This window comes from Palaemon carinicauda, chromosome 7, assembly GCF_036898095.1.
Source record: "Palaemon carinicauda isolate YSFRI2023 chromosome 7, ASM3689809v2, whole genome shotgun sequence".
Lineage (NCBI taxonomy): Eukaryota > Metazoa > Arthropoda > Malacostraca > Decapoda > Palaemonidae > Palaemon > Palaemon carinicauda.
The window spans coordinates 163,964,785-163,985,144 of NC_090731.1; the positions used below are offsets into that span (position 1 = coordinate 163,964,785).

The 20,360-nt window shown below is 52.1% G+C and overlaps 1 protein-coding gene across 1 annotated transcript; it reads right to left on the reverse strand.

The window, feature by feature from the left end:
* Positions 1-6,932: 6,932 nt before the first annotated feature.
* Positions 6,933-9,683, reverse strand: LOC137644634 (uncharacterized). The gene has a single exon (XM_068377587.1). It carries the CDS (start codon positions 9,681-9,683, stop codon positions 6,933-6,935), a length of 2,751 nt encoding a protein of 916 aa, XP_068233688.1.
* Between the last annotated feature and the right edge of the window lie 10,677 nt (positions 9,684-20,360).

The following is a 20,360-nucleotide window of genomic DNA, read 5'->3' on the forward strand; positions in this document are numbered from 1 at the left end:
GAGCGCAGTAGTAGGTGAAACATCCTCTACTACTTTTCCCTAAATTCCTAGTACCCCTGTTCTTCTCTTGGAACTGTTATATATATTTTTATGATTGTACGTGAAGATTGGTCAGCAATCTTCTGCAATCTTTGACCTAGTCAGGTGGTCATTTTGTTCCTAGAGAGCGCCCGGAACAAGGGTATTAGTTGAGGTCCTGTCATGTTATAGGTGGTTGTACCGTTTGACAGCTCCTAGAGATCATCAGCCCCAAGTGGATCACTGGATCTCCTAAGGATAGCAGACAAAATGAGGCAGAGCATTGCTGTCAGATTCCTTATCAGGTTAGAACTGCTTAAGTTGTTTATGTAACTCTTAAGTGAATTTCCAATTATGCAGCTGTCTCTGACCCGCCACCAATGGGTGTCAATCAGCCATTATATAACCAGTGGGTAAGTTTTATATTTAAAAATGATATTTTCATCATAAAATAAATTTTTGAATATACTTACCCGCTGGTTATATAAGTTTTAGACCCACTCTCCTCCCATCTAGAGACCATGGGACATGGAAAATCTGAATTGGTTGAGTATAGTTTTACCTGTTGTTCCGCGAGGGCGCTGGGGTACACCTGGCATATCTCCTCTAAGCTGCGTACGAGATTTTGAATTTCCTGCTGAGGCGTCAGGGACTTTAGCCATTATATAACCAGCAGGTAAGTACAGTATATTAAAAAAATTATTTTATTATGAAAATATAATTTTTGGGATTCACTCGACATGCATTGAAACATGCATCATTTGTGCCATTTATGATAATGGTAAATTTGTTCCGTAACTGACATACAAACTACGCTATTTAATAGGGGTATTACTTACGGGGTAGCTGAAATGACAAGCCATTAGAATTTTAACGAGGGTTTACTACCCCATCACTAGTTAGTGGGGGTAGGGGAAGGTAGCTTGCTACCCCCCCCTCACACACACCCGTGCTTGAGCTTACTTTGCTCTTGGCTCGGATGGTAAACGGACGTGTCCTCTCTCATCCTCGCCTCGCTCTTGACAGCCATTAATGCTTTTTTGCTTTTTCTTTTACAGGTTCGAGTGTGAAGTTGGCCTCTGCTATTATGTGCACCTGTCCTGGATTACCGGACCGCCCCTGTGGAACATTCATGTCGGCGGTCTAGACGGACCCTCACACCCTTTGCCCTTACGGTAGAGGTCAACGGTGTGATAGTGGTAATAAGTGGTGAGTGTAGGGAGTGGTCTACATCCCAGTGGGAGAGGTTTTCTCGGCGACGTAAGAAGAAGTCCAGGCGGGATATTTCTCTTTCGAAGGTTTCTTTGAAAGGAAAAAATCCCAAAGACACTTCTTCCATTGCCCAAACCTCCTCCGAAGCTCCCGCTTCAGCGGCCTTTTTAGAGAGACTGTCGAGTGGTAGCGTAGGCTATGGTTCTGTTTCCCAAACTCGGGGTTCGAGAGATGGCGTTGCCTCCCCTAGCGAGGCAGCTCCACCTCTCCCTCCGGGGGAGGATATATCATTAACTAATTTGTTTCAGCTTTGGTCTTCCTTGGGGCTCGAGGGTTCGCTCTCCAAGGAAGCTCTACTTGACATCATCCGATTGGGTGCCGCTGTCAAGCAATCGCCGACTTTGGCAGAGGTTGATCCTCTGTCTATTGTCGACGTTGTGGTGTCAGAGGTATCCAATGCGGTATCTCCTAATACCTCTGCCTCTCCACATCCCGCAGTAGCTGAAGGCTTAGTTTCTCCTGTTCCTGCTCAACCTACGACGGAGTAACTAAGTCCACAGTCTCTCCTGCCGGTGATTCTCCCCCTCGGGGGAGTTCACTTACAGAGACTCTTCTTCAGAGGACTGCAGAACGTCAGCTTGCTGATCCTACGGCCCCCTGAAGGCGCATATATCGCAAGGCTCGCCTTCCGCTTTGCCGGAGAGGCCTTCCTTCACCTTATAAAGGGGTGAAGAGGCGCCTCTTTGGTTCATCATCGTCGTTGCAGTCCGCCGCAGAGGAACCTCGTCAGCGTTCTCCAACTGTTCCTGACATGGTCCTGGACCTCTCAGCGGATTATTCGCGATCCCCTTTGGTGGAAGGTCGTCCTTTCAAAGGGCACGCCAACCTTCCACCCGACAGACTTGCTGACCTGCCGTCGCCGTTCCTGGCATCTGATGCGCTTTACGCGCCAACGAATCCTGTCTATCATAGTCAGGCACCGATCCCTATTACGGGGCAACAAGGGCGTACGCGCCATCGCGCGCATACGTCCCTTACACGCCATGACACTCATGTGCGCCAACGGTCTCCTGTGCGCAAGGCTTTGTCTGAGGTAGCGCGCCAGCGCTCACCTGCGCCCCAGCGCGCCACTGCACGCCATCAACCTCCTGCGCCTACGCGCCAGCGCCCACATACATCCATCTCTCCTGCGCGCCCACGATCCTCGGATCTGGGAACTGTAGGGAAGTCAAGGACTTCTCCTACACACCAGCGCTCGCCAACGCGCCGGCCGCTGTCCCCAGCACGCCATCCCTCGCCAGCGCGCAATCGCGCGTGTTCACCTGCTCGCGACCTCGAGGATACGCGCGCGTGCCCTTCGCGCCCACGTCCATCCTCTCCAGCAGTTATGCGCCGCCATCCTGATGTGCGCCCACGCCCATCCTCTCCAGCAGTTATGCGCCGCCATCCTGACGCGCGCCCGCAAGATGCCCGCCCACGCACACAGGTTCCGACTGCGCTCCCGCGCGCCCTACAACATCTTCTGGGGCGCGCGAACTATCGCCCACACGCCCACGGGTACAACATTCTGATCCTGCGCGCCCACTTCCGCATGAGCGCACAATCAGCCTCCTGCGCACTCTCCTGTGTCTCCCGCTCGCGCTTCTACCCGCCATCACTCGCCTGCGCGCCCTTGCAATCGCACGCACGCGCATCAGCAGTCCCCCGCGGGCGACCCCGGGTATTCCCCATTACGCTTCCCCGCGTGAGCGCCAATACCCTCCCGCGCACAAGACTGCAGGACAACGCACGGCAAGGTCGCCATTGCCACATTCCCCTCCCCGCAAGCGCAGAACAGCGCGCTCGGCGATGTAAGGGAAGCTTCCAGAAAGGTCCAGAAACACTTCTTCTTCTTCTTCTTCTTTTCAGGCGAGCCCCCCTATGGAAACTCCTCCTAGGGATCTTTCGATCCCTGTCCCCCCAGAGGGAGTGTCTGACAGCGCAGCTATCAGCCAGCAGCCGTGGTTTGGGGCACTAATCAGAGCGGTTACATAGGCTGTCATGCCTGTTCTCTCAGAGTTGGGCCACAAATCCTTGGCTGCATCTACCCCTCTGAAGAGAAAAAGAGGAGTTTCGGACACGGTGACTTCTCTAAGAACTAAGCTGTCTCCTCGTAAGCCCTCGAGGCAGGTTCCCTCTCCCCCCCAGACTTTGTCTCCCTCCCTGTCGGATGAGGATTTCCCGTCCTCGGGAGTCACATGAGGTGGAGCGTTCCCCCATCGCACCAATGAGGGAAACCCCACCTCGCGTTGAAAAGTCTTCCCGGGTAGGGGCAGAGAAGAACTTGCCCCCGTCTTTGTTAGAATCCTGCATCCTTCCCAGGAAGGAGTCGAAGGACTCAATGACAATACCAAGGTCCTCGATGAGACTTAGGACGGAGCCAGCTAGTCACTTGGAGAACGTCCGTGATTCTCCCCAAGAAGAGCCTTTGGGGACAGGAGACTTCGCTGCAAATCCGACATCCGGAGGAGAACTACAGGAGTCAGAACATAAATTTTGGAAGGTTCTGACTCTTATGAGGACTGTCAATGGGTTTGCCGACCCAGAGATTCCCCCTCGAGAGGGCAAAGACACGGTCTTGGACCGAGTATTTGGAACTCAAAAACCTTCCAAGGCCAGTGCGGCTCTGCCCTGGTCTCGGGTTTAAGAGTACCAGGGACAAGATCGAAGATCGTGGTCCAGCTCTCTGAGTTAGCCTCCTCCAACCGCTTCAGTGCCAGAAACAAGCTTCTCCTACCTCCTCGTGTACAGCAGAGGAGGTACTTCGAGATCCTGGAGGAGCCTTGTTTAGCTCTTACTCTTCACCATTCCTTGGAAGAGCTTACCAGGGGGGCCCCTCTTGAGAGACTCTCCAACCGGCAGGTCTCATTCTCGGCAACTGAGATCCTTAACCAGGAGAAGGTTGCGAAGTGTGCTATGCAACTGGATATCTTGTTAGGGACCTTAGGTATCCTGATACGCTCTGAGGATTTCTCCAAAGAACGTACCAGGAAAGCTAGGGAGACGTTCCTCGTCTCAGGCACTCGCACGATCGAGTTTCTGGCCCACCAAGTCTCGAACTTGTGGGCAAACACCATCTTCAAACGTCGAGATGCGGTGGCTGAGAGGTTCCATCAGAAGGTCCCTAGCACCGAGATAAACAGGCTCAGGCATTCTTCCTTGGAAGGAACGAATCTGTTTGAGCCTAAGGACGTGGAACATGCAGCTGAGAGGTGGAGGGAGTCCCACCAAGATTCCCTCCTGCATAGGGCTTTGACATCCAAGCCCTGTAAGCCTCTAGCACCACAGCAGTCCCGTCCTACCAAGACCATGAAACCGACAACGGCAGCGAAGACAGTGGTGTCTAAGCCCTTTCCTGTCAAGGACAAGAAAGGCAAAAAGTCCTCCAGGGGAGGTAAATGGTGATAGGTGATGATGTCTTGTAGATGAAGACAGATGATTGCAGAGATGGAGAAGTAAAATCCTGAGTCGTAGATTGCATTTATTCCATACAGCAAGGGGTTATGAACAGTGGTGCTCTGCAAGGCGTACTGCTCGTGCCAAGAGTAGCAAGAAGACTATCAATGCGCATGCACGGAGTGCTGACAGCGCAACTTATGCGCATGCGTTTGTAACGGACAGAATTTATGAATAGTAAAGGGTGCATATACGAAAGGTAATATATACAATAATCTACACCTCCCCTCCCCTTTTGCATTCAAATAGGTATCTTGAACGTACTAAGCAAGTTACATACAATGAACTAAGTAAATGATAGTGTGCAAAGCAAATAACATAAAACGTATCAAATATAAAATTATGCAGCCAGTTGCGTAAATGGCACAAGGGCCTTGTACACTATGTAGGCCTGTTTAATCTTGGAGACCTGCAGGAAGTTGTGGAGGGAATTGATGACTTTTCCATGTCAGAGCTAGGGACCACAGGGAGATCAGAGTTGGGAACTTGATTGGGACTGGGCACTGGATACAAGAAGCGACGGTTTGGACGTAGCACCCCACCACTAGGGAGGCGAATTTCGTACTCGCGTGATCTCGTGCCACCCATGATAATCCCGATCTTGTCCCACCTATGGGATGTTGGGTCCTGAAGACGGACATGTTGGCCCACATTCAGTCTGGGCAGGGGACGGGCGTGGGCGTCGTAGTTGCATTTCACTTGAGCCGCTCTGGCAGCAGCTCGTCGGTCACAATCATAGGCCTTTCCTTGCCAACATTCCATGAATGACTGAGGATGGGCGGGCACACACGTACGGAGAGGGTGACCATACATGATCTGGGCAGGAGAGCGAACAAAGTGGTTAGGCATGTTACGTAACTCAAGGAGGCCATGATCAAAAGCCTCACAGTCAATGTTTCCTGAAGGGGCCGTTTTGAGGATCAAGTGCTTGACAGCTTTGACTGCAGCCTCGGCATGTCCATTAGACTGCGAGTAGTGTGGCGATGAAGTTATGTGGTGTACACCCCGACGCTCTGCAAAGTCAGCAAACTCTCTGCTGGTAAACTGAGGTCCTCTATCGATGCGTAGGCGCAGGGGAACACCTACCTCTCTGAAGTAGTGGCACAAGTGCCGTATGGTTGAGGAGGCAGTGGTGTCACCCTTGCAAGGGACGACCACAGGCCAGCCGGAGAGGCAGTCGGCGACAACAAGGAAGGACTTCCCCGCTACCTGGAAGAAATCCGCTGATACTGACTCGAAGGGCCTCGATGGGTGGTCATTGTTGTGAAGAGGTTCCTGCTGTTGGCTTGGGCGTAGGACTTGGCAGGGCTCACAGGCAGCAACGGTGTTAGCAATGTCAGAGTCTATCCCAGGCCAGAAGACAGTTTGTCGAGCTCGACGTTTAGTGGCTTCAACACCTCGGTGGCTGTTGTGGAGTCTGGCGAGTGTGTGGCGACGTAGAGCGGCAGGAACCATTATTCTGGCACCGTAGAGCACGAGGGTGCCGTCAGTAGAAAGGGCTTCTCGCAGCTTCCAATACAGTAGCAAAGAAGCATGCAGGTCGTACCGATTCGTGGGAAATCCGGACACAATGCAATCACGAAGGCGGACGTAGTCAGGGTCGGCCTGCGCTGCTGTTGACATGTCCTGTAGAGTTCGGTCGGCGTTGACGATTGTGGCATCCTCTTCCTGGGAGGCTATTACAACGTTGATGACAGACCTGACGTGTGACGTTACTTCAGCACAGCCGATCATATCCTCAGACGTTGGGTAGCTGACAGGTGCGCTCGAGAGGGCATCTGGGATGCATAAAGACTTGCCAGCACGCCACATTGCAGTAAACTGGTATTGTGACATACGTTTCTTCATTCGCTGGAGCCGTGGGTTTTCGATCATGTCCAGCGTGTAGCTGTTGATAATGGGCACTAGTGGACGATGGTCTGTTTGCAGAGTGAAGGATGACAGTCCTTGGAGGTACAAACGGCATTTTGTGAGAGCCCAAGATACAGCAAGCATCTCCAACTCAATTGTCGCATACCTCGTCTCGGCGTCTGCGAGAAAACAGGATCCACACTGGACTACAGTACTCGGAGACGTCCGGAACCATGGTCCTGGAGGAGAGCGTAGCCTATTCCGTAGAGACGAGATGCATCGGTTTGGAGAATAGTTGACAAAGTTGGGTCAAAAGATGCTAGAACTGGAGGGCTTGAAAGTGCTTGCTTCACACGTTAGAAGGCCTGGTCATGGTCCGGTGTCCAAATAAAAGAGCGCTTAGGGCTCATGAGTGGGCGTAGGGGCTGTGCAGTCAGGGCGATATCTGGAGTGAACTCTGCCAGTTGGTTAACTAACCCCATGAAAGAACGTAAGTCCGTCAAGTTGGAAGGTGTGGGGAGGTCTTGCAAAGCTGTAACTCGTCCTAGATCGGCAGCTATTCCTTCTTTGAAAAGGGTGAATATACAGAAATTTACTCGGGTCTCGGCTACTACGAACTTATCTCTGTTGAGAGTGATGCCGTTTTTGCGACAGCGAGTGAGTAATTCATGGATCCTGTGGTAATGTGACAGTAAATTGTCGTCAAGGATGAGAATGTCATCGACAACCTTGACACATTTCTTCATACCCTGGAGAGCTAGGTCGCCGCGGTAACAGTAGGAGTCGCCGGTGGCAGCGAAGCCCATAGGTCCTCGGCAATGCTGGAAGCGTCCATAAGGAGTAATAAAAGTGGTAAGATGACGGTCCTCCTCTGCTAGCTCCATCTGCCAGTAACCGTGTAGAGCGTCCGCAGTGGTGAAGAATTTGGCTGTGGGATCAACAGTACGAACAGCAGCTATGGGTGTGGGCGAAGGGTGGGCTGGTCTAGAGACTTGAGTGTTCAGCTTGGTGAGATCCACTGTGATGCGAACTCCCTTTGCCTTTGGGACGACAACTAGAGGGTGGCACCATTCCGATGGCTCGTCTCTACAAGGCTTAATGATACCATTCTGGACCATAGAATCTAGTTCTATCTTGACAGGTTCGCGGAAAGCATAGGGGATCTGCCGTGGGGTGTGAATGACGAATGGAACAGCGTCCTCTTTAAGGTGGATTTTCATTGGAGGTCCTGCCATCGACCTCAGTAGAGCTGCTTTAAGGTCCTCCTTAGACACAAGCACATCAGGGAAGGTTCTAAGGAAATATTCTCGGGCCTCAGCAGGGGTCGAGTTAGCATGGAGGGGTAGCTCCTTACATCGGTTCACGTGGACGACCTGTAGGATGGGCCGTGGAAAGTCTGGCGGTATGATGGCCAACTCCTTGCAGTGCGCATAAGACAGGAGCGGCATCTGGATACCTTCATGGACTTGGATCTTGGCATGACAGGATTGTTTGGCCAAAGACAGAGTGGCCTTAAGGGTACCTAAAGCTGGTGTCATCTGTGATCCATCTGCTGTGAGTGTCACTGAGGTGGCAGAACGTTGTAGCTCATTCCTGGTGATTTGAAGTAGTTCCAAGTGCTGAGGACCCATCACTGATACGTCAGCTCCTGTGTCTGGCAGCATCATAATCTTGGATGTCTCACCCTTATAGGTGAGGTCGAGGGAGACGGGTACCGGTGAAGGGCAAGTTGTTGTGGAAAGGGCCTCAACCTTGCGACATTTTGAAGGCCTGCTGGAGGGGGGCGTGGCTTTGGGTGGGCCGCCCCGCTTGGCAGTCTTCTGCTGTCGGCAACATCTGTCGTAGTGATCCTCTCGGCCACAGTGTCTACACGTGGCCTTGTTGGCAGGACACTTTGAAGTCTTCTTCCAGTGTCCCTTGCGGGCACAGTTTCCGCATATGCTATCGGCAGCTGGACACTTTCCTGCAGAGCCGTGCTTCTTTGTGCAGGAAAGGCAAGAAGTGTCCCTTTTACAGTTTGGGAAAGAAGTAGCACCTTTGCTGCCATGTCCTTTGGTTTTTTTGCAAGTGGAGACAGCACACAATTTAGAAGGAGGGGCACGTATAACGGTGGTGGCTGTCCTTGTGGCCTCATAGGAGCGACATTCATTGACCATGGTGGCCAATGAAGCTGAGGTGTCCAGGGCAATAAGTTTTTGTGTGAGCTCCTCGTCTCTGACTCCCATAATGATGATCATCTTAAGCTGAGTTTCCTCACAAACTGCACACTGGCCAGGACAGACGTCGATTTCCTCTTCTACATGCTTCAATCTGACATAGAACTCGCTGAAGCTCTCCCCTTCCCTCTGTTTGCAGGAAAGCTTGTCCCTGCGATGTAAAGCTTCATTTCGCAGGTTCTTGATGTGTACCTGGAGAACATTTAAGACTTCCTCCACACTCCGATCTGTGTCGGGTGGCACGTTGAGTGTGTGTTCCAGTATTCTTTGAATCTCCAGGCTGAGGCACATACGAAGTTGTATTAGCTGCTTCCTGGTAGGTAAAGTCCCTAGGTCCACCATCACACTGTAGTCATCCCAGCGTCTACGCCATTCCCTAAACACTCGGTATGTGGCATCGGGACGTAAGGGCGGTGGGGTCTGGGCGATGGCTTTCTGTGGGAGTGGGTGCTGGGAACTTGAAGGCACTGACGATTGAGTAGGAAGTTGTTGCGAGTCCGGTGGTGTTGCTTGCGGGTGGCCAGGGTTGACCATGAGTAGCTGCAACAGGGCGGTGAAACGCTGGGCTTCCTCCTCTCTTCTTAGGTTGTCCTCTTGGCGGTGTAGTTCTTCCTCGTGGCGACGTTGATTCTCCTCTCTCCGACGTGTAGCCAACTCGGCCTGTCGAGATTCCTCCAGGTACTTGATAAGGATCCTTAACTCCCCACCTGTAGCTGTTGAAGGCGGTATAGTCAGGTGTGGTGAAAGTAAAGGCAGGGTTTCCATCGTTGAGAAGGCTGGTGGGGTTCGACGGTCTGTTGGTGAGCCTGGGTGTGAAGGCAACTGGTGGTCTTCATTGTCCTGGTCATGTTGCATATCTCCAGACTGGTCTTGATGTGAGGTAGTCGACATTACAAAAAGTTTTAAACTGTCACCCACAGTTTAAATGAAAAGATAAAAAGATAAAAGAGACTTTCTACAGTTTTTATCTTAAAAATTACTGTAAATAAAGTGGCATGTGGCAAAAGGGGAGGAGCATGGGAGGGCTCCTGGGTGGTGGGGAGGAGTGGCGGGTAGGCTGGGCAGCGGCCACTGGCAGTGCGTTTCCGGTGATGAAAGAGGGTGGATGCACCTCGATTTCCTGTGATGAGTAGGGGTAAAAGGGATTCTTATATGGGCATGAAGAAGGGCTTGACACACAAGAGAAACATTACCTACTAACATCAAATCACTAACACCACACTGCACTGGCACTGCATGAACGGTTCGCAAACAAAGCACAGACGCTGTAAAATCCACATGTAGTCAAGGGGAAATGGGAAATGGTGACTCGATGCAGATGCTGGATTACGGTGTTCCCTTAAAATGCTGAATGGTTTAGTTACTGCGCCATGGTGATAGGTGATGATGTCTTGTAGATGAAGACAGATGATTGCAGAGATGGAGAAGTAAAATCCTGAGTCATAGATTGTATTATTCCATACAGCAAGGGGTTATGGACAGTGGTGCTCTGCAAGGCGTACAGCTCGTGCCAAGAGAAGCAAGAAGACTATCAATGCGCATGCACGGAGTGCTGACAGCGCAACTTATGCGCATGCGTTTGTAACGGACAGAATTTATGAATAGTAAAGGGTGCATATACGAAAGATAATATATACAATAATCTACAGTAAAAATCCTAGAGGGAGCAGCCGAGGCTGCAAATGGTAGGATTGGCAGTCCCCCTGCATGTCTACCAGTGGGGGGATGCCTACAAAGTTGTGCAGACAGGTGGCAGCAACTCTGAGCCGATTCCTGGACGATTTCCGTAATCAGTCGGGGATATCGCGTCCCGTTCACAACATTTCTACCTCCCCTGACGATGAATCCAGTGTCATTGAGCTCCCTTGCCATGGGATCAGCAAAGGGGCAAGCCCTTCGGGCAGAAGTCCAGACCCTGTTGAAGAAGGGCGCTCTCCAAGAGGTCCTCGACGGGTCCCCAGGCTTCTTCAATCGACTCTTTCTTGTAAAGAAGGCGTCTGGAGGCTGGAGACCAGTCATCAACCTCTCAGCTCTGAACAAGTTTGTCAAACAAACTCCGTTCAGCATGGAGACCGCAGACATGGTCAGACTTGCAGTGAGACCACAAGACTTCATGTGTACACTAGATCTGAAGGACGCGTACTTCCAGATCCCAGTCCATCCGTCTTCAAGAAAGTACTTAAGATTCGGCCTAGACAACAAGGAGTACCAGTTTAAGGTGCTGTGTTTCGGTCTCTCCACAGCACCACAGGTTTTCATCAGTGTTCACCCTAATATATTCGGGGGCACACAGGATCGGCATCCGTCTCCTCCGTTATCTGGACGACTGGGTGATCCTAGTAGACTCGGTGTTATCCTTTCTTCAACACCGAGACAAACTTCTGGGACTTTGTCAGGATCTGGGGATCATGGTAAATCTCCAGAAGTTCTCTCTGCTTCCCACTCAAAGACTGGTATACCTAGGCATGATTATAGACACCAATCTCCACAAAGCCTTCCCATCAGACGACAGAATAGCAAGGCTGAGGGAGGTCGCAAGCCTTTTTCTCAGACGAGAAGAACTTCCAGCCCAATCGTGGTTACGTCTCCTCTCATCTTTAGCTCGTCTAGTTCCCAACAGTCGCCTCAGGATGAGATCCCTCCAGTGGCGACTCAAGTCCCGGTGGAGTCAAGGCTATAATTCCCCGGACGTCATGATCCTTATGGGATCTGCGGAACGGATGGACCTCCAGTGGTGGGTGACAGATGAGAACCTACGAAGAGGAGTGGATCTTCTCGTCCTCCCCCCGGATTTGATGTTGTTTTCGGACGCCTCAAAGAAAGGGTGGGGGCCCACGTACTGCACCACACGACCTCAGGCCTTTGACCAGAATCAGAAAAGTGCCTCCATATAAATCTTCCAGAGATGAAGGCCGTATTTTTGGCCCTTCAACAGTTCCAACAATACCTGGCGGGCCACTCTGTGGTGGTGATGAGCGACAACACCACAGTAGTGGCTTACATCAACAAACAAGGAGGTACCTTTTCGAAGCAGCTATCCCATCTTGCAGTAGAGATACTTAGATGGACCGGAGTCCACTCGATTCCACTATCGGCTCGCTTCATTCCAGGCAAGAGGAATGTGCTCGTCGACAATCTGAGCAGAGTGTCTCAGATAGTGAGTACCGAGTGGTCTTTGGATCATCTAGTAGCTAACAAAGTCCTGACTTTGTGGGGTTCCCCGACTGTGGATCTGTTCGCAACAGTGCTGAACTTCATGCTTCCGCTGTACTGCTCCCCAGTCCCGGATTCCCAAGGCGCTCTGGCAAGATGACTTTCAACAACGATGGGACAACATTGACGTTTACGCCTTTCCCCCGTTCTGTCTGATGAGGAGGGTGCTCAACAAGACCGGAATATCGGTCAATTTTTCAACGACCCTCATAGCTCCGCTATGGCATCACGCGGAATGGTTTCCGGACCTTCTGGAACTCCTAACGGAACTTCCGAGAGAACTCCCTCCACGACACAATCTACTCAGACAATCACATGCCAACATCTTCCACAAAGTTGTAGCATCGCTTCGGCTTCATGCCTGGAGACTACCCAGCGTCTCCTCACTGAGAGAGGCTTTTCGCAACAAGTTGCGGAAAGGATGTCTCGACACCTGCGAAAGTCATCCGCAGGGGTCTACCAGGCGAAGTGGAGAGTCTTCTATGGTTGGTGTCGTGGGAGAGGTATCTCTCCCCTCGATGCCATTATTCCAGCAATAGCGGAGTTTCTCGTGTATTTGCGGGAGGAAATGTGCCTTTCGGTCTCAGCGGTGAAAGGCTATCGCTCAGCCTTAAGCCTAGCCTTCAGGCTGAAAGGAATAGACATTTCCTCCTCGCTGGAACTTTCCTTACTCATACGAAGCTACGAGCTTACCTGCCCTCAGTCGGAAGTGAGACCTCCTCCATGGAACGTGGTTCAGGTCCTCAGGGCTCTGAAGAGACTCCCGTTTGAACCATTACGCCAGGCCTCTGACCAACACCTGACTTGGAAGACGGTATTCCTGCTCGCTCTAGCTTCGGCCAAGCGGGTCAGTGAACTTCATGGTCTCTCATACGACATCGCCCATTCAAGGGGATGGGGGGAGGTAACGTTCAGGTTCGTCCCTGAGTTTGTGGCCAAGACTCAGAACCCTGGAGTGCCGGACCCATGGTTCAACTCCTTCAGGGTTACGAGTCTCCGTTCCGTAACAGATGACCCAAATCATCTGCTACTTTGCCCAGTAAGAAATCTGAGACGTTATCCGAAGAGAACAGCTGCAGTCCGTCCCCGCGTTCAAGCTCTGTTTGTGAGCTAAAGAAAGGACGAAGAGGAGGGTCACCAAGAATACCATCTCAGCCTATATTCGACTGACCATTCATCATGCCTTGAATCCAGACCCTCCTCCGTCACGTCGCCCTTGGGCACATGATGTCAGGGGCATCGCCACATCCCTGGCCTTCAAGAGAAACTTCTCTGTGACGCTGTGACGCAGGTGCTACAAGCTGGGGTCTGGAAGCGTCAAACGACCTTCACAGCCCACTACCTGCAGGACGTGACCCACAGGAGCCTCGATACTTTTTCTATCGGCCCTGTGGTGGCTGCACAACAGCTGGTCTAACCTCAGGATCCTTAATGGACAAGTAGCAGAAGGTTGAGGGCACTGTTACCCAGTTTTAGTCTGCGTGAATGAAAGAGTATGTCTGGCCCTTACTTCTTTCTTCATCCTCCCCTCTCTTGGGGAATGCAGCATCCTGGGTCTCTGCATAGCTGACCTCAAAACTCAGCGGGTAAACCATGCTTCCTTGTGTTCCAAGTATTAAGAATAATACTGTCGCGTCCCCCATACCCTGACGAGGTGGTATTGGGACGTCCTAGCCTAGAATTCCATATAAAGGACTTCAGGTCAACTTCCTAGGACGAGTCACACTTCATTTCTCCACACACAACTTATGTAGGCCGCACGTTTCTTGCGTAGCAAGAAACTTGTAAGGTGCAGGGACTCTTTCTCGAATGTTGCTCACTCGGATTCTGAGTCCCCGGGTAAGCCAAAGCCAGTAAGGCTGGGGACTTTCCACCCTGCCTAAGGGTAAGTCACCCTTTGTAAATAGCGTGGTTTGTATTTCAGTTACGGAACAAATGACATTCGGAGATAATTTGTATTTTTCCTAACCATACAAACCTTAGCTATTTACACATATTTGCCCGCCAGCCCTGTCCCCCAAGACAAGTCCTACCTCTAAGTGAAGTGAGGCAGCTTACCGGTGTGTGTGGGGGGAGAGGTAGCTAGCTACCCCTCCCCTACCCCTGTGCTAACTAGTGCGGGGGTAGTTTAACCCTCGTTAAAATCTAATGGCTCCTCATTTCAGCTACGCCGAAAGTAAACCGTATGTAAATAGATAAAGTTTGTATGGTTAGGAAAAATACAAATTATCTCCGAATTTGTCATCTTAGAATGAAGTTGCACAGCCTATTTGAAAAGCATTTAGAAATGATATTACCTGATTGATTATTCATTAAAGAAATTTTACAAGGCAATTTTGTGAAACTCCCGGGATGTCTTCCATTTCAACATGTGCGTGAATGACGTACAAAGCCTAGTATTTATCACATTTTGAAACATCACTATGTGAATGGAGCAGTAAGTAAGGACCCAGCGATTTAAGCTTGTTCTTGCTTAAGTACAATCCCTCGTTCTATCCATAGTAGTATGACTTCAGTGAAGATAGATCACTGCTTTTAAAACTTTTAACGAGGTGTTAACAACCATACAGTTTAGGTTGTTACCACTCACTCACTACAATTGCACTTTGATTTCAGCAGGTTGGTGGAGGCAGACCTGTCCCCGCTAGCTGGAAGTGGGGCAAATTCCAGCTTTACTTCTTGTCTCTGTTCCTGGTATGATGCTATAGGAGATATTGTCCCTAAGTCGAGAGCTTAATTAGTGGTACCTCATATTCTGTCCTGCCATTAATAACGCTGACGGCTGGAATGAGAGTTCATACAACTTTCAAGTTAGATACTTCGGACCGTCCAGTTGGTTTACTCAACCGTTCACTCTTATGAATATCAATTACCTTTTTTTCTCCATAGTTCTTTTAAGCATTTGTGTGTGTTTTAGTATATCGATTTTGGTTTTAATGGCACTTTGTTTAATCTAGTGTGATTGCCGTTAATCTGATACAGTGGTTCATTGCTGTGCAACCCATCTAATTTGGAGTTATCAAGAATTACCAGTGCTCCCTTGTCCAATTCTGTCAGTAGCCACCTTACCAGCAGGATTTGCATGAGTTGTATGTTATCAAAGTATTCCAATACTGAGGTATGGTTTTTTTGTTTTTATTTCCTTGGTGGATTGTGTTGCTCTTGGCCCTAAAATGAATGGCTGTGTAGCACAAAAATCATAAATCATTGCAATGGAAAGGGTTTGGAAGACAGGTTAAAAGGCCACGGTTAATGAGGAATATTTGGTAGTGGACTTATTCCCATTGAGTGTAAGTTGTTCGGACTCATTCCCATTGAGTTTGAGGTGTTCAGACTCACGATTCCGCCCCTCCCCTTTAGCTGGGAGTTTTTTCCTATACAGTACTGTAATTGCCGTGGATGAGTGGTTAAAGTGCTGATCTTGTGGGTTCTGAATTCTCGATGTCATAAGTTCTATCCTTCACCATGCTAGCTCGAGAATTGTTTCAACAGATGTTTTGCAATACAATGTGTTGAATATTCATTGATAGGAAAGTTAGAATTTACCTTTATTTTGAATGCCTATAATTATTCTCTTTCAGCACCCTGTCAGGTACCTGTCAACCCCGACATGGTGTAGGCCTAGGGGCCAGGTCTGGGTGGGTGCCTGATAGTTAGACCTAAGATAGTTTTGAATTCTTAGCAGCGGGACTAAGATTTGCCCCTTTTGGTTGGACAATTAGGGTAGGAAGATTCATGAATTATATGAAGGTCCAGTCCGCCCCTTTTCGTTTATTTTCGTAAATGATTTTCTCAGAAGTTCCCTTTGAATTGAGCATCTGTTATGGATGTATTTATATTCAAAAGATGCTTTGGTCAAATGTTTTAGATATGAAGTATACAGGAGTAGAAAAGCTTTATATTATTGGAAAATACGGTAAGTGTTCTTATCAGTTACAGTGATACCTCGGTAATCGACCATAATCAGTTCGGGATCAGTGTTCGACCTCCGATTTGTTCGAGTACCGAAACCTTTTTTCCCATAAGAAATAATGGTTTGTTCCGTAACCGAAATACAAACCACGCTATTTACAGAGGGTTTACTTTTAGCGCAGCTGAAATGACGAGCCAATAGTTTTAACGAGGGTTAATTACCCCCGTGCTAGTTAGCGGGGGGTGGGGAAGGGTAGCTTGCTACCCCTCCCCCCTCCACACACCGGTGACTTGCTTCACTTCACTTTTGGCTCGGCGGTGATCAGACGTATCTGCTCATCGCCCTCGTGACAGCCTTTAATTTTATGCTTTTTCTTTTCAGCGTGTGTGTTGGTTGGAAGTTGACCTTCAGTTATTTCTTTACAATGCGTACATGCCCTGGAGTTGCCGGTCGTCCTTGTGGGACTTTCATGTCGGACGTAAATACGGATCCGCACACCCTCTGCCCTCAATGTCGGGGCCGACTGTGTGACCAGGAGAACATGTGCCGTGAGTGCAGGGAGTGGTCTGCCTCCCAGTGGGAGAGGTTTGGCCGTCGGCGTAAGAAGGAGTCCAAGAGGGACCGTTCTCCTCCGGGGTTAGCCTTGAAGGAGGAAGGTTCTCGGGACTCTTCTTCCGCCGCCCAAACCTCCTCCGAAGCTCCCCCTCGTCCGCCTCCTATGGAGAGTCGGCCGAGTGGGAGCGCAGGCCCTTGTTCTGTTTCCCGACCTTCGGTGGGGGGAGAGGGCGTCGCCTCCCATAGCGAGGCGGTTCCCCCTCCTCCTCCGGGGGAGGTTATTGATAATGCCTTATCCAGTGATGATCTTTTACAGATTTGGTCGTCCCTGGGGCTTAAGGGCTTGCCCTCCAGGGTCGCTCTTATTGACCTTGTCTCGTTGGGGGCCGGTATTAAGCAGTCGCCGGTGGTAGCAGAGGTAGACCCTCTGTCTATTGTCGACGTCGTGGTGACAGAGGCCTCCGACGTGGCTGGGCCTTCCGCCGCAGGTGCTGTTGCGGGTGATGGTGCTAAAGGCTCTCCTCCTCCTTCCGTACATCCTTCGAAGGGGGAAGTGAGTCCTTCGGTCTCGGCTGCTGCTCAGCTTCCTTCTGAGGGAAGTGATTTAACGGAGACTCCCCTTCGAAGGACCGATGGTCCCGACGATCTTCCCCGAGGCCGCCTCCGCCGTAAGGCTCACCGTCCGCTACGCCACAAGGGCCTCCCTTCCCCTTACAGGGGGACTAAGAGGCGCCTTTTCGGGTCTTCATCCTCCGGGGGGGACTCTCCTCGTCAGCCTCAACCTACAGCTCCGCCCTCCTTGAACCTCTCTGCAGACCGCTCACCATCTCCTGCCAGATCTTCGCCTTCTGGAGAACTCGTCACCCGACGGGCAACGGTCCCTTCCGGGCTAAGGGATCCTTCCCTTACGCGAGCAGTGCTAGCACACAAGCGCTCTCCTGCTCGCCAGCGCTCTCCTGATCTTCAGCGCTCTCCTGCTCGTCGACGATCTCCTGCTCGCCAAGACTCTCCTGCTCACCGACGCTCACCTGCTCGTCGGCTCTCTCCTGATGTTCGCCCCCCTCGCCAGCGCTCTCCTGCTCGTCAGCTCTCTTCCGAGCGTCAGCGCTCATTTGAGGACCATCGCCCTGCGGTCTCTGACCACCCTTTAGTTCCTGCTGACCTCCCTGCTCACCATCTGCCTGGTCCTGTGGCTACGCAACATCGTGCTGCGCGTGTGTCAAAAACACATGTTCGCCAACGCGCCAGCGATCTCCCAGTTCCTGCTCGTGAACGCGCCGCGCCACCTGTCCTTTCACATGACACGCGTCGACCTTCTGCTCGCCAGCGATCACCTACGCGTCAGCGATTACCTCTTCGCCAGCGTTCACCTGCTTGCCAGCGCGCACAGGCGATCTTAGTATCGCCTATTCAACATCGACAGCTAGCGCGCCAACGTTCTCCAACGCGCCTGAAGGAACATGGTTCGCCAGCTTCTAGCTCGCCATCGCGCGATCGCCTGCCTGCGCATGCTGCTCGCCGTCGCTCGCCATTGCACGATCGCCCTCCTGCGCATGCTGCTCGCCATCGCTCGCCCGTGCACGATCGCCCTCCTGCGGATGTTGATCACCATCGCACCCCATCACGCGATCGGCCACCTGCGCATGCTGATCGCCATCGCCCTCCTGCGCATGCTGCTCGCCATCGCTCACCCCTGCACGATCGCCCTCCTGCGGATGCTGATCACCATCGCACCCCATCACGCGATCATTCACCTGCGCATGCTGCTCGCCATCGCTTACCATTACGCGGTCATTCACCTGCGCATGCTGCTCACCATCGCACGCCAGTGCGTCGACATGCCACATCGCGCCATCGCCAACTTGAGCAACTGCACTCACCAGCTCGTCATCGATCGCCTGTGGATCTACATCGCCAGCGATCTTCCTCACCTACGCGGCAGCGCGTTCCCTCGCCGTCGCGCCAACGCTTGCGTTCGTCGCCTCGGACACGCGTTCATTTACCTGCCCACTCTCGCGCCCACTCGCCTCCGCGCCCGCGCGACCACTCGCCTGCGCGCCCGCGGGAACGCTCGCCCCGCACGATCATCCACCCGCACGTTCGCTCGCCCGCGCTCCCGCGCGACCATTCACCTTCGCGCGACCATTCGCCCTCGCAGCCGGTGGTAGCAGCAGGAACGCGTGCTCCTAGACGGCACTCGGGATCACCTCCATCCAAACACAGGTTGGTAGTGCAGGACGAGGAGAGGTTAGTACAGCATTATTCCCCACCTTCTTTTCAGGCAGGTACCGTCGTGTCCACTCCAAAGGATCGCCCGATCCCTTTCCCTTTAGCGAGGATTTCGGACTCTGTGTCCTTGGAGCAGCAGACTTGGTTTGGTCCTCTGGCACGGGCGTTAGTGAGGGTTATGAAACCAGCACTCGCCGGCCAGGGTAACAAACCAACGGCTGTCTCTCCTACGCTGAAGAGAAAGAGAGGAGTGGACTTCGTGGTGACTTTCCCCAGGGCGAAGTTGGTTCCCAAGAGGTCGGTCGCGAAGGTCCCTTCTCCTGCACGAGTACTCTCTCCTTCTCCCGTGGACGAGGCCTTTCCATCCTCAGGTGAGTCCAGTGGGGCGGTAGTCTTCCCCTCGGCACCAGGGGGGGAGACTTCGCTTCAGGCAGGAGAATCGTCTCGTGAGGAAGGGGCCCCTCGAACCTCGTTGTTGGGATCCTGTATCCCTCCCAGGAGGGAATCCAAGGATTCCAAGACCGTCCCTAAATCCTCTGCAAGGAGTCGTCAGGAACCCACGACTACCCAGGGGAATGTCCTCGTATCACCCCAGGAGGAGATTCCTGGGGCAGGAGACTTAGCTGCCAGCCCGCAGGGAGGAGAACAGCAAGAATCCGAACATGCCATCTGGCAGGTCCTAAGCCTGATAAGGCAACTTAACAGGCTTACGGATCCAGTCATCGCCCCCCGTGAAGGCAAAGACACGATTCTGGATGAAGTGTTTGACGTTCGGAAGGCCCCTAAGACCAGTGCAGCTCTGCCCTGGTCTCGGGGGCTGAAGAGTGCCAGGGCTAGGGCCAACGCTCAGCTCGCACTTCTTGCCTCCTCCAGTCGTTCCACTGCCGGGAACAAGCTCATCCCTCCTCCTCGCCTCCAGCAGAGGAGGTATTTCGAGATCCTGGGTGAGCACAACCTCGCTCTTCCTCTCCATCACTCTGTGGAGGAGCTGGCGAAGGGAGTTCCCCTTGAGAAACTCTCTGCCCGGCAGGTGTCGTTCTCGGCGGCAGAGATCCTTAACCACGAGAAGGTCGCTAAGTGTGCCATGCAGGCCACTTCGTGGCTGGACTTCTGGCTAGGATCTCTGGGCATCCTATTGCGATTGGAGGACTTGTCCAAGGAGACCAATAGGAAGGCCTTAGAGACCTTCTTGCTCTCGGGCACCCGCTCCATCGAGTTTTTGGCGCACCAGGTTACCACCCTGTGGGCCAACTCGGTGTTGAAGCGTTGCGATGCTGTGTCCGAGAGATTCCATCCGAAGGTCCCCGCCGTAGATGTGTGTAGGCTCCGACATGCTTCCCTTCTGGGGGAGAGCCTGTTTGAGCCTCAAGACATGGAGCGAACGGCTGAGAGGTGGAGGAAATCCAGCACGGACTCCCTCCTCCACAGGGCCCTTACAACTCGGCCCTATAAGCCTCCAGCCCCGCCACAACAGCAGCAACAGCCTCGTAAGGCTCCCAGACAGGCACCGGCAGCTAAGAAAGTGGTGTCTAAGCCCCAGCCCTTTCCAGCCAAGGTCAAGTGGGGCGGTAAGTCCTCCAGGGGAGGCAAGACTCCTAGGGGTGGCGGCCGCGGCCGCAAGCCCTAGGGGTGGCAGTCCCCCTGCATGTCCACCTGTG

Bases quoted from the DNA above. Each gene is read 5' to 3' on its own strand.
- LOC137644634 (XM_068377587.1), bottom strand. From the start codon at position 9,683: ATGTCGACTACCTCACATCAAGACCAGTCTGGAGATATGCAACATGAC.